The sequence below is a fragment of the Mizuhopecten yessoensis genome, unplaced genomic scaffold (genome assembly GCF_002113885.1).
Source record: "Mizuhopecten yessoensis strain PY_sf001 unplaced genomic scaffold, ASM211388v2 scaffold2347, whole genome shotgun sequence".
Taxonomy (NCBI): domain Eukaryota; kingdom Metazoa; phylum Mollusca; class Bivalvia; order Pectinida; family Pectinidae; genus Mizuhopecten; species Mizuhopecten yessoensis.
Genome location: NW_018404501.1, coordinates 241,767 through 257,678, shown reverse-complemented (window position 1 = coordinate 257,678; position 15,912 = coordinate 241,767). Strand labels below are relative to the sequence as shown.

Below are 15,912 nucleotides of genomic sequence, written 5' to 3'. Positions count from 1 at the left end.
AATTACTAGAATAAAGAAGACATATTTCATGATATATGGGAGGTAACTCATTGTATACTATATTATGACTGTAATTTTACTTTAAACATATTAACTGCCTAACGTAGAGCCAGAGATTTACCAGCAGATATATTAACATTTCAAAACCTTCTTTCAACATACATGTACAATAAAATGATAGCTAATTCGAAACAGACTTGATATTAAGACGATTTTAAATCAAAATATGATGAGTCTGATAATGTTTTTGGGATCGTCACAAAGATTTACTAGAATGGGGCGTCACTAAATGGCGATCCCCGATAAGGTGTCGTCAGCTCTATTTATTTAAATAAGATCAACGTGAAGACCGAAAGTCGATAGGAAACGATAACAATGAAAACAAAAATGTCTAACATTATTATTTGTATACTAGATCATAGCTAGCTTACAAAATAACAAAATTCGACGAAGAAAACTTAAAACCTCAAACGTTGTTTGTGCCTACCAAATCTTCGAGGAAAAAGGCACGGAATTTCCGTGAGAAAAGTGAGACAAAGTGAAACACCAAAGAAAATCTTCGATTTCTGTATACATCATACAGCTCCAGCATAGAGGCTAAATATGTTGTTCCGCACCTTTCACGGTAAAAGTTGTTTGTACAGATACGACTTTTGTCTTTATCTGAAGAACTTAACAGAAACAAATAGAAAAACTTCCAACAGTCTTGTATACGTGTTCTTTCCCGTCGACACAATCAAACAAACTCAAGGCAAAAGATTGCAAAACTTGTTTCTGAAGAATATGCCAAAACATGAAACTGAAATTTGAAAGATGTCACTCAGAAATTAATTGAAAATATAAATATTTCCTTTGAAAAAAGAAACATCGACAACATCTGAGAAAATGTAGCATGCAAAAAAAAAGCATGAAAACAAAATGTGAAGATTACATTGGATATCTTTTCGTGCTATTATTTTTCCGTTCGATCCAAATATTGCCAAAACAATCACCCCACAGCAACCAAGGACACGTCGCTCGAAGGAAAGACGTTACAAAGTAGAGAGGCGTGTACACTTTCGGGTCATTCTACAATAAATAGTTCAGATTCAGGCAGTCTTCGTGCCTTTTTGTTTGATTGGCTAGGGGGTGTCCTCTCCGTTAGTTAACTAAATTTCGTACACACACTGTATGGACTCTTCAGTGCACTCTTATAATAGATATCTAATATAAAAATTACCTCAGTAATAAAAATGATACTTTTTGTTACTATTCATAACTAGAAAATACTGAAATGACTGTAAACAAATAAACCGAGCTATGGACGCATTATGAACCGTGCACGCTTCTCCTGTCACAGGTATTGGCATACTCTATCTGTATAATACTGGAAGACACCTCCATATCGAGCATATTTCCAGGGTTGGAGGAGTGCGATTTGGATTTAATTTGATGGTAATAAAAATTTAAAAGTTTTTAAGTCAGTTGATCCAATCAGTGATGGTACGAGGAAAGAATGAGTTCGTATATGTGTCAGTATTAAACTGAGACTGTCGGAACTTTTCACTGTTCTTTGCTCTAGTCCGATTGTTTGATTTAGACAAGACTTGGTTTACAGTTATAGCCACTAGCCCTGTCACAATTTTATAGAAGAGGACAAGTTGATGGTCTCTTTTGCAATCCCTGAGTGATGGCAGTTTCAGGGCATCCAGCATTGATGTCGCACAGCTTTCTCTCCGGCAATCAGATGTTATGAACACAAACTGCTTGATGTAGACCCGAAATGATGAAATATGTATTAAATAAGAGGTTCAGTTATCTTAATTCTCATATCATTAAACATTAATGTTAATATATAAAAGTGAGTTAAAATGGGTTTAATTAATGTTTCGTGATTTGTTTTAAATATGTGCTATTGTACAATAAAGATAACGTCCCGATGACAACACATAATGTTTAAATAAACATAAAAATACACTTAAAAGACTATCATGAGTAATATTGCGTCTACAATAAGTCTGATGGAAGCGAACTTTGGTCAAATTACAGTCTCATACTACGTTAATGTCTTCCTTTCATTTGTTTCTAAAAATAAAGTATCGTTTGTCAATTTCCAACTACCAAAATATGACATGTATGGAGGGCTTTTTCTCGGTTGTTCACTTTAAAAAATGGGGAAAAGAATGTTGTTAGAAGGATTATAGTCTGTTTCTGGTGATGGTATTGGCAATATTTTACCTATATTTCACCTGTGGTTAACTATACGTTTAAAGCTTAAACATATTTTATTGTACAAATATACAAATGGATTGGACAACAAGTTATATCAACTTAATGTATTCCTCTCCTCAGTGCATATGGTAAAAATAATGTATATTTTGTTGGGGAAAGGGAGAAAGATAGGGTGGAAAGCTATTCTAGTTAAGATCAAGTAAGGTTTTGTAGCTGGAAGCTGATAATGCTTAATGATACGATTTAATACTTATTATTAAACATTATCAACTTCCAGCTTATAATAGGAAATCACATAAAAGATATTAATATTTTTTATATGTGACAGAAAGTTTAAATATTACTTTAACATAAATAACAAAAACCAACGGAATAATATGTCTCTACTATCCCCACTTTGACCATCAACAGCAAATAGTTTAAGTTGAGACCCATAGCAAAGTACAGCCACTTAATGTTTTTACTGGAGTTTGCTTATTTTCAAAATTTCAAAATCAAATCAAATCCAAATAGGAATTTAAAGTAGAAAAAAATAATGAATTGTTTATTTTTTAATATACCAAAGTTAAAAATGTAGTGTTTTTTTTACAATTAAGATATTTGGAAGGTTCGACTCTTTGCGTGACAAAGGAAACAGGCGTTTCTGAATGCTTGCAAATTAAGAAGGTTACAGCTAAGACTAAAATTTGTTTCAACTGTATTCTTACTTATCTTTAAGGACTCGAGCAAGTCTATTTCCTGTAGTTCGGGATTCCCCTTGTCACCACGCATGCGTGGTCGACATGCTTGAACGTGTAACGTATCAAAACAAACGTCATATGTCAGAAGAGGGTTCAACGTCCGAACAACATTGATAGCGTTCACAACGGAAAAAAGATAAGCATGATAAGTGAGTACGTAAGAACTATTTTTGATTAGGTGACTGTCCAGAAAAATCGGATTTAACACGGTTTGTTAGATTGAGGAAAATTAACAGCAGACAGCAGCCGTGTGAACTGTTCCATATTTAGAAACAAGAACACAATTCTACTTACTCAATTTCTCTATGCGAAAATATCTGTGATTACCAAAACTTTAAACTAGCCTTGTAAAATGGGTCTTGTGGATTTGATATCTCGAAGGTCCAATCACAAATCAACCTCAGAAGTAGCAGCCGAGAAATATATTTTGCGATGCAAACCGGGGAAACCCCTCCGATCACAAAAGGCCTTGTTCCGACTGAGATCTTCGATCACTGACGTTTTACGATCTCACAGAACCAAAAGAGAACGAGAATGTTTGTGTGTGGAGCACCATTGTCTTTATTCTGCCCTTCGCCTTTGTTTTGAAAATAGAGACGTTCTTCAATGTACTGCAACAGATTTACTGAATGAAATACTACACTGTGAAGGTAGCCTTCAGCCTATTTTTAGCATTCTTCTTCCTGGTCACGTGATCAAGTCAAACGTAAACATAAACACTCACACGCTTTATCCTGGGTTTTCATCTAGAATTCTTCGTAAACAAGCGACACAGGCATTCGAATTTTACCTACACAATATCTGTGAGTTGAAATCCCTGACGAAAAATGGCAAACGTGTAATTGACACCGAATTCGACAATTGTGACAATTTTACTCCCCTCATTGCTGCCTGTATGCGGAGAGATCCTTCGCTCATCATGTTGTTACTGAGATACGGAGCCGATCCTTTTTGTGTTTCCAGTGATGAAGATTCCCCCGTGGACCCAATTGACACTCTTATCTCCGGTCTGAATAGTGTGTGTTTGTTCAAAAATAGCTCTGTAGACGTAGAAACACGTGCAGCACTAACAGCCGAGGAGTCCAAGGGCATGCATTGTCTACAGTTGATTTTCAGGGCTGTCAAAAACATACCTTTTTCCCAAAATAAACATTTCGAAACACAGATGGAAGAGGAGCAAGTAGAGAAGAAAAAAGCTTACAATCTGCATCCACGTCTGGCGGTCATGATTGACACCGAGAGATTTTCAGGTGTGAGAAATTTACAACATCTCTGTCGCTTGACCATTCGGGAGAGGATCGGACGAACTCCTACGGCTATTCCAAGTCTGCCTCTACCTGCTGTCATGAAACAGTACCTCGACCTACAGCTTGATTAAAAGTGAAACAGGACTTGTTGTATCAAAACGGACGACATATAACCGTTCCTTCTGGTAACAATCAGCTTACTTTTTTTTTTATATATATATATATATATTACTTGATTAATTGTTACTAATAAAATTATTCTTTATATGAATTACATTTAAAATATTAGCTCTACATACATTGTATAATATTGCAGAGTTGACTGTATTTTTACACTGTTTTAACAGTTTTAAAATATTTCAAACCCTATATATTTATTGTTCCAGTATTTTTTTACTTTTCAAACAAGAGCTTCGTGTTACACAACTTCTATTCAAAACGGCAGCAGATTTAATTACCAGTATTACACAATCATTCATAATGAACGAGTAATTCATTAAAAATATTTTGGTATCATATCATCAGATAGATCGCCAGTGTTATAATATGTAGGCTAGTAAAGTGAAGTATTGAATGAGAAATAGTTTTGCTTTGAATAGTAATGAACTGTCACATATTTAAGTGTCAATTAATTCATTCACTTTAATTGTGGGAATACAACGTTAATTGTTTATAAAAAGATAAACAGTTCAATTATATATGAGACGCTGTTCCGAGCATAGTAACGTCAATACCGTCGTCACCATGTATTCGACGCCATGTTTCGTATTATGACGTCAATTACGTCAACACGTGCATTTTGGGTTATTTATTTTATTTATTTTCAGTGGGAGGGTTTTGGGTGTTTTAATTAATTTAACATTTTTGATTTTAAGTTTTAAACTTTAATATTATTTATATTATTATTTTAATATTAATTGGACAATGTAACTGAAAGTCACTGCATTATCTATATGTACTTAGATTACCTATTCAGCGATCTCGAAGGTGGGTTAGTTATGGTGTTTATCTAGCTCTGTTAGTAAACCAAATCAATTCATGTGCATGTCTGTTTGTGTTAACCGTCACATGTGTGTAATTTTATATCTATTTATTCCAAATGTAAAGTACCCTAATGCTCTTTTCTTCATAAGTGCAAAATTCTTGCAGAATTGACATGAACATTGTTCGCTTTTCCATTATAATAAATTACACATTCGACATATTTTACCGGTTACAATCTAATTTATTCATAAGCTGCTAAATGGTAAATATGTCATAGTATTATTTGTGTGTTTTCATGTGATATATTTTCAATGTATATATCCAGATAATTTTACACAAGCTTCATTATAGAAAGCAATTGTTTTTACATTAAATTATATCATTAATGTCGTATCTAACAGTGTGCCTTTTCCTTTTCAAAAAAATCTGCGATATATTTATTATTTACAATATAAGACTTGGTGACTAACAATCATTAGAATTTAAGTGAAATGTATTATATGTTAACTTTACATTAGCTTTACTTGTAGTGTTTTCTTTGCATTCCGGACTAAAATAGATAGCATCTTGTACCTACATCTTATAAATCTGAACACTGACATGTACATACCTCATTAAAATGCATGTACAAACCATATGACATAAGTGTTCACATCTTATGACATGTACACAATGAACTTGAACATTTTATAACTCTTCATGCTTTATATATACACGTACATACCTTATGAAATCGTGACTTACAATCATTTTGATTTAAACGTATGTTATTGCCTATTTTTACATAGCAATGGAATTGGGCACAAGTTGTACAACTTATATCAAGCCCTTTCCCTGAACAATAATATTTTTTAACAAAATTTTATGACGGCAGAACTACGGAAATAAGCTATGTATGATAAATTTACATGCATTCACCCACACATTCACACACCCAACCACACGCATGCGCACACATATAAACAGGCACATGTAGATAAATGAAGAAGGAGAGATAAGGGAGAGAGAGAGAGAGAGAGAGAGAGAGAGAGAGAGAGAGGGAAGAGGGGGTTAGAGAGTCCGATTTTTTAAGATTACTGGATAAGTACTGCAACAATACAGTAAATTTAAGAAAATATATATCAGACCACGTGGTTGTTCTTTCTCCATTCGAACGGACTAGTTATACTATTTGCTGTTCACAACTTTCTTCTGATCAAATGTTCATCACTTCTCCTGCTCCCGTACTCCTGTTCACTCCGCTCTTACATACATAACCTATTACATACATTAACACACTTTATGACGTCTACACAATTTATGATACGTAATATACACAATGGCCTTGTTAGCCCCACCATTGCTTATCAAAATATCAATCTGGTATATTCCCAGAAGTGAACTAATAATCGCGGTTGGTGTGATATAGGACGTATACAGAGGAAAGTGACCACCCCTATCGGATTTATCTGTCCCCAAACGGTGATATTTGAGTACACCGTCTGAGACCAGTAGCTCAAACATTTTTAATCTGTAATATACTCAAAAGTTATTGACACTACAGTATAATAACTGCTGAATGTCACTACAGTATAATAACTACTGAATGTCACTACAGTATAATAACTGCTGAATGTCACTACAGTATAATAACTGCTGAATGCCACTACAGTAGAATAACTGATGAATGTCACTACAGTATAATAACTGCTGTATGTCACTACAGTATAATAACTGCTGAATGGCGCTGAACGAAGCCCTGAACGGTGTAAATTTGGCAATTGTTTGATTCACGATTTTTTTTCTTGTTTTTTGCATTTCAAAAAAGCTGTACGCTCTAACAGAAAAAAATACAGAAATACACAGTTTTTAAATAAATTGGTAAAACGCTTCAGGGGAGGTAGCTTTTCTATATGGATTGAAAGGTGTTGTAAATTCTAAAAAAATATTTCATAATTCTGGACTTTATGCATAGTCTTCTATGCTGAGATTAAAAGATAAAACTGTTATCATGAATAAATGTCAAATATTTCGTGAGTTGAAAAAACTCTAATGGGTTATTTGAGTAACCCCCTTCAGACAGTAGATAGTAAACCTAACTCCCGCTGACCCAGCAATGTCAATTTATTACTGTTATACTACACATCTAGGCCTTACCAAATGTTTTTATTCGAAATACCAAGAATAACTCATAACGGGTACTATAATTCACGAAATTAATTATTTTAAACTTGTTTTTAAATCTATGTGGTAAAGTGTGGATATGTTTTGGAATAAACATGTTATAAATATGTTTTTGTGTTTGTGATATTTTGTTGCCAGCCTTGATGCAGCGTTTGATATAGCAGAAGCACTACATGAATCTACAGGTTAATAATTTGAACTCCTATTTAAGGATTAACTCGAATATATTTTTCATGTTATGGAGGTTTAACACAAAAAAACGGAGTGTACTCTAAATAAACCGCAAAGCGGTTTCAGATGAGAGTACACTCCGGTTTTTTGTGTTATACCTCCATAACATGAAAAATATATTCAAGTTAATCCTTATAATTTAATCTACTATACACAATCCCTGTGGAAATCCACTTTTATTGATGGGCTCTTTTCTCTTAGAAATTATTGCGCTGCAGTATCAGCCAATCAAAAGCGACGTTATAAACGGCGACGTCATTTTTTTACGTTATGGACTGATAACATAAATTTTTAAGCCAATAAAAATGCTTGTTACAAGCAAGATTAAATTATTTTCTGTTAACAAAGCTTAACTATGTGTATGATATGTTCAGGTATGTCGCCGAGATGTACATTTTTGAAGGTATAAAAATTATAATCGTTTGTTTTTTAATTCAGAATGAAATTTAACTTTAATGTCTTTTCCGACTGACAATTGCATAATTTTGAATTCATTCAAACTTAGATTCGTTTAAACTTAATAGATAAATTAGCACAGAAATATACATATCAAATTAATCGTCAATTCTACGGTAGGTCAAAATAGGTTTTCTTGTTGAATGGCAATGTCAGACATTCAAATAAGCGCCGTAAAAATTGTTCGAGCTCGAAGTTATTAATCAGACAAACTTAACGAATAAAATGTGTCTCAGATATCATATTTTTATATAAAAAAACACCATATTTTACGTAATTATTCTATATGTTAGTATCTCTTGCAGAAAGATATCAAATGAATTATATAATGAAAAATAATAAATACAGTAAATTAAATTAAAAATGTTGGTATCTTCTTAGAGGTGCGCCGAAATCCAATATGTTATGCAGATGTCATGTGTCACTGATATGTCTAACTACTATTTCGTGAAATGTTGACGGTATTAAAGCTAATTAGCGTACATAATCGAAATGCCCTCCTAGTTTAACATGAAATCCTGACCATTATTATATAGAATCAAACAACAATGGTATTGTCGGTGTTTTCATTATTTCAATCCCCTGAACGCATAATGGAGATTATTTAGCAACAAGCCCGATGTATGCGTGTAAACTTGGCCAGTACCTCCGTGATATAAGGAACGGCGGTATAAACGATATCCCACGCAAAGCAAATTCATTGTTCAATAAATGTTCGGTATATACGTTATTTTCGGAGAAGTTGCTTTGGATTTTCTCAATTTTACAATATGAATCAACACGAGGGCCTGCTTGATCCATGAAAGCCATTTGAAGAAGAGAAAAGTGATTTTTATCACCGGTACATGTGTAGCCATTTCTGTGTAAATTTTAAAAGAAATACATTCGCGCTGTTAGCAGGTTACAATATTAATTCCATATTGGCTGAAACGACATCTAAGCTTCATATGATGTCTATTATATTAAGTTTTTCTTTTTCTTGACCCAGTTAAACGTTATATCAGATAAACGTATTTCACATTATAACAGAGTCCCTGCCTGGTGTTACTCTTTGAAAAGCTACTCCTTTAGTACGGCTCATCATATGTTCACTTAATTTGGTATGAATATCCTTATAAATTTAAGCATGAGACGCCAATAACCAGACAACGTCAAGCTAAGGCTATATTTCAATTTATTTCAAAATACCAATATATTTCAATTTATTTCAAAATACCAATTTATAGAAGGGTTACTTGACTTTGATAACATGGTTCATGGTTGTCGACGTCTTTGTAAGCATACTTTATTGCTTCTGTTGACGCTTCTTCATAGTCATTCACTTATTTACAGGTTACGCAGAGGACGCGTATACAACTTAATATTATATATTAGTAGCACGATGGTAAAAACTTGATTGGAATTTTGACCCAAATTGCAATGCTTATTGAGTCTAGATTTAAAAACATTTTAGGCTGGGGACGCCGTCTCTTCCACAATTGTAGGGAGTTGATTCCAAATATTTAAATTTTATTTTTAAAAGCATGTCCCCTAAAGTTGGTCTTATACCGATTTTTTTCTTCAGTGTTTCGATGATAACATATGTTTAATTAGAACCACGAACTTAGCTAATCTCCATTTATTAAACAATCCTTTCCTTTTTCATTCATTCATATCTTTATAGCATAAAAGTATGACGTGGTTATCTCTCTTGTTGTGGTACTCTCTTTCAGCGCATCATAAGGTATCAACTTCCGGTTGGCAAAAATGGATGAAATTTCTTTGGAAAATCTTGTAAAAAGTCAACTGTTCAAGGTAATCCAATGATGCATATTTAAATCAACATGGATATGTCGATGCATAGAGTAATGAAAAAAGTATTTGCACATACCTCAGCCGAGCTATCGTCAGATTTCCTAAAGAATTTTGACGATGTTTCCACACCATTGTCAAATGTTCAGCTCACAGAAATCAGTCGGGAAGCAGGCGTTGACCTACATGAAGACGGTGGTAAATTTAGCATGGTAGGGGATTGGAACTCAATGGTGTCGGCGTATAAACTCCTGATAGAGCTACTTAATTCCGTATATGGTATTCCACCGGTATCCACCTCATTGGATTACGAAGACGGTCTTGTAGAGTCGACGTATTCGAATCAGACTCCAGAAAATGTTTCCACGAACAGCACTAGTAAACAACCAGCAACTAAATGTGAGGGTAAACAACAGAACAAGCGATCAGAGCAAACACTGAAGCCATCTGCAGGGAAGAGTAAAGTCCCAGAGCCAATCGTGTTGACCTTTTCATCCAAAGACTTCATGGTTGACGATCCAAATACAGAAAGTGAGAAAGTGTCGGATACAGATCCTATGTATGATGGGGAAACAGAAGATGAGGAAGGAGAAAACTCATCGCCTCCAGAAAACACTTTGAATAGTAGTGGGGATGATGATAAAGACAATATTAATCTTGATTTAGACAAGGACAATACAACTATAAATTATATTCATAAGAAACAACAGGCAAATCGTGAAGTTGCCAGTAAAAACAAAGACATAAAACCTGTGTTTGATAAACCTGAACAAACAGTTACCAGAACAAAAACCAAACAAACTCTTCGTGTTGACAATATAGCTAAGAAAATTAGTAAATTAACACCACCAAAAAAGAAACATAAAAGGAAAGGCGTTCCAGTGAAATTACTCAAAACAAGTCCTAAAAAAGATGACATTGAAAATATGTGTGGAAAATCTGTTGAAATAAAGCAAGAGGAAGGAGATGATGGTCCCAAGGAGACAGTGGAAATATCAGACATATCTGAAGGGGTTGATGATGATGCCGATGGCGTGCAGGAGACAGAATTTGATGATGTGGATGATGAAGAAGAGGCTGATGATGAGGAAAAATTAGAGGAAAAGCAGGATGCAAACGATCAAGAATGGCTTCCTGATAAAACCTTTAATGATAAAGCTGATGGCTTAAAAATAAAATTTGAAAGGAAAGCTGGCAAAAGACAAACAAGAAAAACAAGAGCAGGACAAATAAAGAAATCCAGAGGGAAGAGGTCCCAAAATGTGGGGAAAGCATGTGATTACCCGTGTCCCTCCTGTTCTTATGTAGCAAAGAAAAGAAGTCAGCTAGGCGAACACTATAGGAGAAACCACAGAATGAAAAAATGGAAATGTGAGCATTGTGATAGAACATTTGGTATTCATAAAGACTTGAAACGACATGTGTTGACCCACGTTGAACCTCAACACTGCTGTGACACATGTGGTAAGATGTACAAATCGCTTCGAACATTCATCAAACATAAGAAAGTTCATGAAGATGATTATGAAAAGCCTGAATATCCATGTGATCAGTGTGATAAAAGATTCAGTACTAAATACGTACTAAACTACCACATCAAGGCTGAGCACATGGGCATAAGAAAAAGCTTCCTGTGTCCAACATGTGGCAAAAGTTTCACTCAGAAAAACTCTTACATTCAACATGCAAATGTACATATGGGTCTAAGACCTCATATTTGTAAGGTGTGCAACAAGTCGTTCGCCTATGAAAAGTCTTTAAAGGAACACAAATATACCCATGATGAGGTAAAAAGATTCAAATGTGTAGTTTGTGACAAACTCTTCCGACAATCTTCAGCCCTTGCCATTCACATGAAAGTACACAAAGGAGGAAAGGATCATTTGTGTGGAGTTTGCGGTAAAGGTTTCACACAAAAACAGGCTTTGTATAGACATGAAAGAATTCACAATGGTGATAAACCATTTTCTTGTGGTCTCTGTGCAAGAAAATTCAGTGACACTTCTATAATTAGACGCCATATGATCTTGGTCCACAAGAAAGATCCAAAGAGGTGGAGAGAGGGTGTTATATCAGACCTGAAGGGAAAGGAAGGCTACTTTATTGAGAGTTTTGATGGCACAGTTAGGAGAGGGGGTAGGCCTATTATGACTGGTGGGCCAGATCCACCAACTGACTTAGAAAACCAGGATAAGGACCTGTCTAATGAACAAACTATCCCTAACAACACAGAAATTCAGACACCGGAGATGATGTCTAGCCCGGAGTCTGATAGTAGGGCAGTGTTTAGTAACATAGTGGAACGAATCATTGGTGCTTCTAGTGAACATCTAACTGGACAAAGTTCAGAAAAATTGGATCATCATTTAGAGGGTGTTGATTCAACATCAGAACCAGTTGACAATTATCTGTCCCATCAAGATCAGCAGCAACAGCAGCCATTACCACCTGTGACAACGGTACGACCCCTGTCGAGGACACTAGATCAGGTGACAGCTGCTGCTTCAGCCCATGGACTTTCACCTCAGGATGAACAAATGGCAGCTGCAACTGCTGAATATCTACGTAAACAAGCTCTTCTCCAAGCAGTGAGTTCCATGCATCATCAGGAGCATGTTCAGACTCCGAATCCAGGACAATCTCAAGGACAAAGTCATACAACAATGCACCTGCCCCACCTGCCCTACACTGTAGATCCTACAACTGCAGGCATTGATCAAGTGACCCTTTTGCCACCTCAGTCTGCAGCCTATATGTCTGGTGCTGGCCCTGACGGTTACTCCGACCTGCGGAGAAAAGACAGTCGTGATGGTCAAAGTTCAGACCACACCTTCACAGACATGCAGCAACAGGTGCACGACTCCAACCAGAGACCGTATGATAATAAAACCCCCGGGCAGTGGACGGTGCCTCCATTTCCTTACCTGTACATGCACCAGAACTATAACCCTCTTCAGTACCAAAATCCAAACCAGTGATGAACAGTGCAGATATTGGATACTTTCTTTATAATTAGTGGTCAGTGGTAAAAATCAAACAATTCAATATCCATTATGATAGCCAAAATCAATATATATATATACAATATGTACAAATTATGTGCTCTGGTCTTCAAGTTGCAATCTTAAAAGATATCATAGATACCTTTTATATTGAATTTCAGAAGTTGTCATTTGGTATTTTATAGTTATTGGATAATTAAGAACAGATTAAAATCACAAGGTTTATAGGTCTAGTCCAAATATATAAAACATACAGTATTTAACTATTTTTTAACAATGAAAATGTCTGATTAAAAATACCACACAAATGCAATTTTTTCACATGTCTTATAATAAAATACAATGTCTGGAAAAGGATTTTGGTTACTATAGATATTTTATTTCATCAAACCAAATCACTAAGGATATATTTTGCTGGTTTTTGATGGGAAAAAAAGCATTTTTTTGGTAGAGTGTTGAAGAACAACTGTAAGCAATACCGGCCCAATCAATTGTGATGATATATTAAACAGGATTTCTGGTATGATATAAAAATGTTTTTTTGTTTGTTTTTGTTTTGCCACTTTTGGTAAGGGTCAGTTATTTGAAGGAGAGGTTAATAAGAAAACGTCATATATCCAATATCTAGATCTGTGAACTGGTGTACCACTTAAAAGCTTTGTGACATTCGAAAATATTTTGCCATATTTATATGAATGATACGGTACCTGTGTAGTAAGTTGCATTATTTTCTATAAATAATATGCTAGTTATTTTATCATATCAATATGCAAGCTTTTGAGGGGAATTGTTTTTTTTGTTTTTTGCTATTTGCCTTTTTTAGCATTATAATTTTTCATCGTGTGAAATTGCATGTGGCTATACTGTATTAGTAAAAAAAAATCCATCACAATACAATGAAAATCCTCCATTTGTGGTTAATAACTTGTATGCATTGAAAATAGCAATAGAAAATGTGTTGCAAAATTGATTATTTTCTGATGATTCCTGTTATTTGTACTCTATCTATGTTTGTATATTATTTTTCAGTCAATATATATGGAATTTAAACCCGTTCTACAATTCTTAATTTGTAACATTGACCAGTGCAATACCTTCCTCTTTCCTTTGTAAGACATAAATTATTTAATAAGTTCTGTTGTATTTATGTAACTTGGATGAATTTAATAAAAGATTATTATGAAGAAATTCATATGAGAACTAATGTGGATGTCACAAAAAATTTAATTACTTTGTTTTTAACTACAATTTATAAATGAGACAACTGTTTTTGAAGAAATACTGTGTTATTAGCCCCCCCATCGGTTCCCAGGGTTTGCACTCTGTCCGTCCGACCTCCCATCTTTTGTCCTGTGCATATCTTCTATACTATTTCACTTGGAGTAACTAGATTTGGTGTACAAGGACATCCTTGGATGGTGGATTGTAGAGTGCAAGAATTGGGTCACTGTCACCTTATGACTTGACCTTTGACCTTAACGTTTGAAAAAGTGTGTCCGGGCATATCTTCTGTACTATTTCACCTGGAGTAACCAGATTTGCTGTACAAGGACACCTTTGGATGGCGGAGTGCAGAGTGCAAGAATTAGGTCACTGTGACCTATGACTTGACCTTTGACATCTACTTTTGAAAAAGTTTGTCTGGGACATATTTTCTACACTTTTCACCTGAAGTAACCAGATTAGGTGTACAAGGACATCTTGGTATAGTGGATTGCAAGAAGTATGTATTTTCAGGATATTTTCCTAACAGGAGGTACATCCAGACATAAGTGTACTGTTTGTTAAATAAAGAAATCATTACTGGTGGGGGACTATGGATTGCTTTGCAATACTTTTCCTTGTTGATCAAAGAAGTGCCTTGATCTTTAACAAGCTCTACCCAACATCTACATTTGTTTGATCATGGATGATAATTACCTATGTGTAGACGTTTCTGTTATAATACCATACATACCTGGTAATTATCAAATAAGGAGGTCAATTTATGTATATGTACTTTTTAGAATTGTTTAATATCTAGAATCTCACTTTGGGTCTGTTTATGGATTCCAAAAGATTGAACAAATCTTATTGAAGTTTAACTGGTTACATATCTGATGGTATATTTCTGAGAGTTCTGCTTAAAGACATTTGACCACAAATCATAGCTATCATGATTTACCTAAAAAAAAATAAGTACAAAATTTTGGAGACATGATTTATGAGATTTGTGAAATTTCACACCTGTTGCTCTAGCTAGCTTGCAGGGCAAGAGTGTAAATGTTTGTCATTCAAGTTCTTTTCCATTCACTCAAGAAAATGTTACGTCCTAGCCAAGTGTTTAAGATATTTTTGTTATTAGATATGAGTCTATTGTATGCTAATGTTTGTGCCATTATTCAAAATTTAGGTTTAAAGTGAACAACTATGGATTATGAAACTGTCATAAGTTAATCTGTACAAGTCTGCAACTAGAAATTCTATCATAATATTGCAGTAGTTTTATTGGATGCAATACCAATTTTCATAAAATGTTTCTAGATATTATCTATCTAGATATTTAAGTGTGAAATCCAGTTGTAACAAATGAGAATTTTACCAAAGTCTGAATTGATTTGATTGGTTACACATCCCTGACTGGCCAATGATATAACGAAATTGTATACATTCATGAGCCATTGAACTTATTAAAGGTGTTGCTGCATGTTTTTTAAGATATTAAATTCCATTGCCTATCATTGCAATATTTGTTTTTGTATATTTTCCTCCTCCAGAATGACCTTTAGCTCTACATGGATGATTAAATTGCTGCTCCATTTTATGATCAATTTTATGGAATTTTGTATTTGCTGTACATGTATGTAGTATGGAATTTTATATTTGCTGTACATGTAGTATTGAATTTTATATTTGCTGTACATGTAGTATTGAATTTTATATTTGCTGTACATGTAGTATGGAATTTTATATTTGCTGTACCTTTAGCTCTACATGGATGATTAAATTGCTGCTCCATTTTATGATCAATTTTATGGAATTTTGTATTTGCTGTACATGTAGCATGGAATTTTGTATTTGCTGTACATGTGGTATGGAATTTTGTAT

At 34.4% G+C, this 15,912-nt stretch overlaps 1 protein-coding gene across 1 annotated transcript; it reads left to right on the top strand.

Moving 5' to 3' along the window:
* Positions 1-9,658: 9,658 nt before the first annotated feature.
* On the top strand, positions 9,659-15,657 carry LOC110445760. The gene has a single exon (XM_021490537.1). It carries the CDS (start codon positions 9,856-9,858, stop codon positions 12,799-12,801), a length of 2,946 nt encoding a protein of 981 aa, XP_021346212.1. The 5' UTR covers positions 9,659-9,855; the 3' UTR covers positions 12,802-15,657.
* The last annotated feature ends 255 nt before the right edge of the window (positions 15,658-15,912 follow it).

Bases quoted from the DNA above. Each gene is read 5' to 3' on its own strand.
- LOC110445760 (XM_021490537.1), top strand. From the start codon at position 9,856: ATGGATATGTCGATGCATAGAGTAATGAAAAAAGTATTTGCACATACC.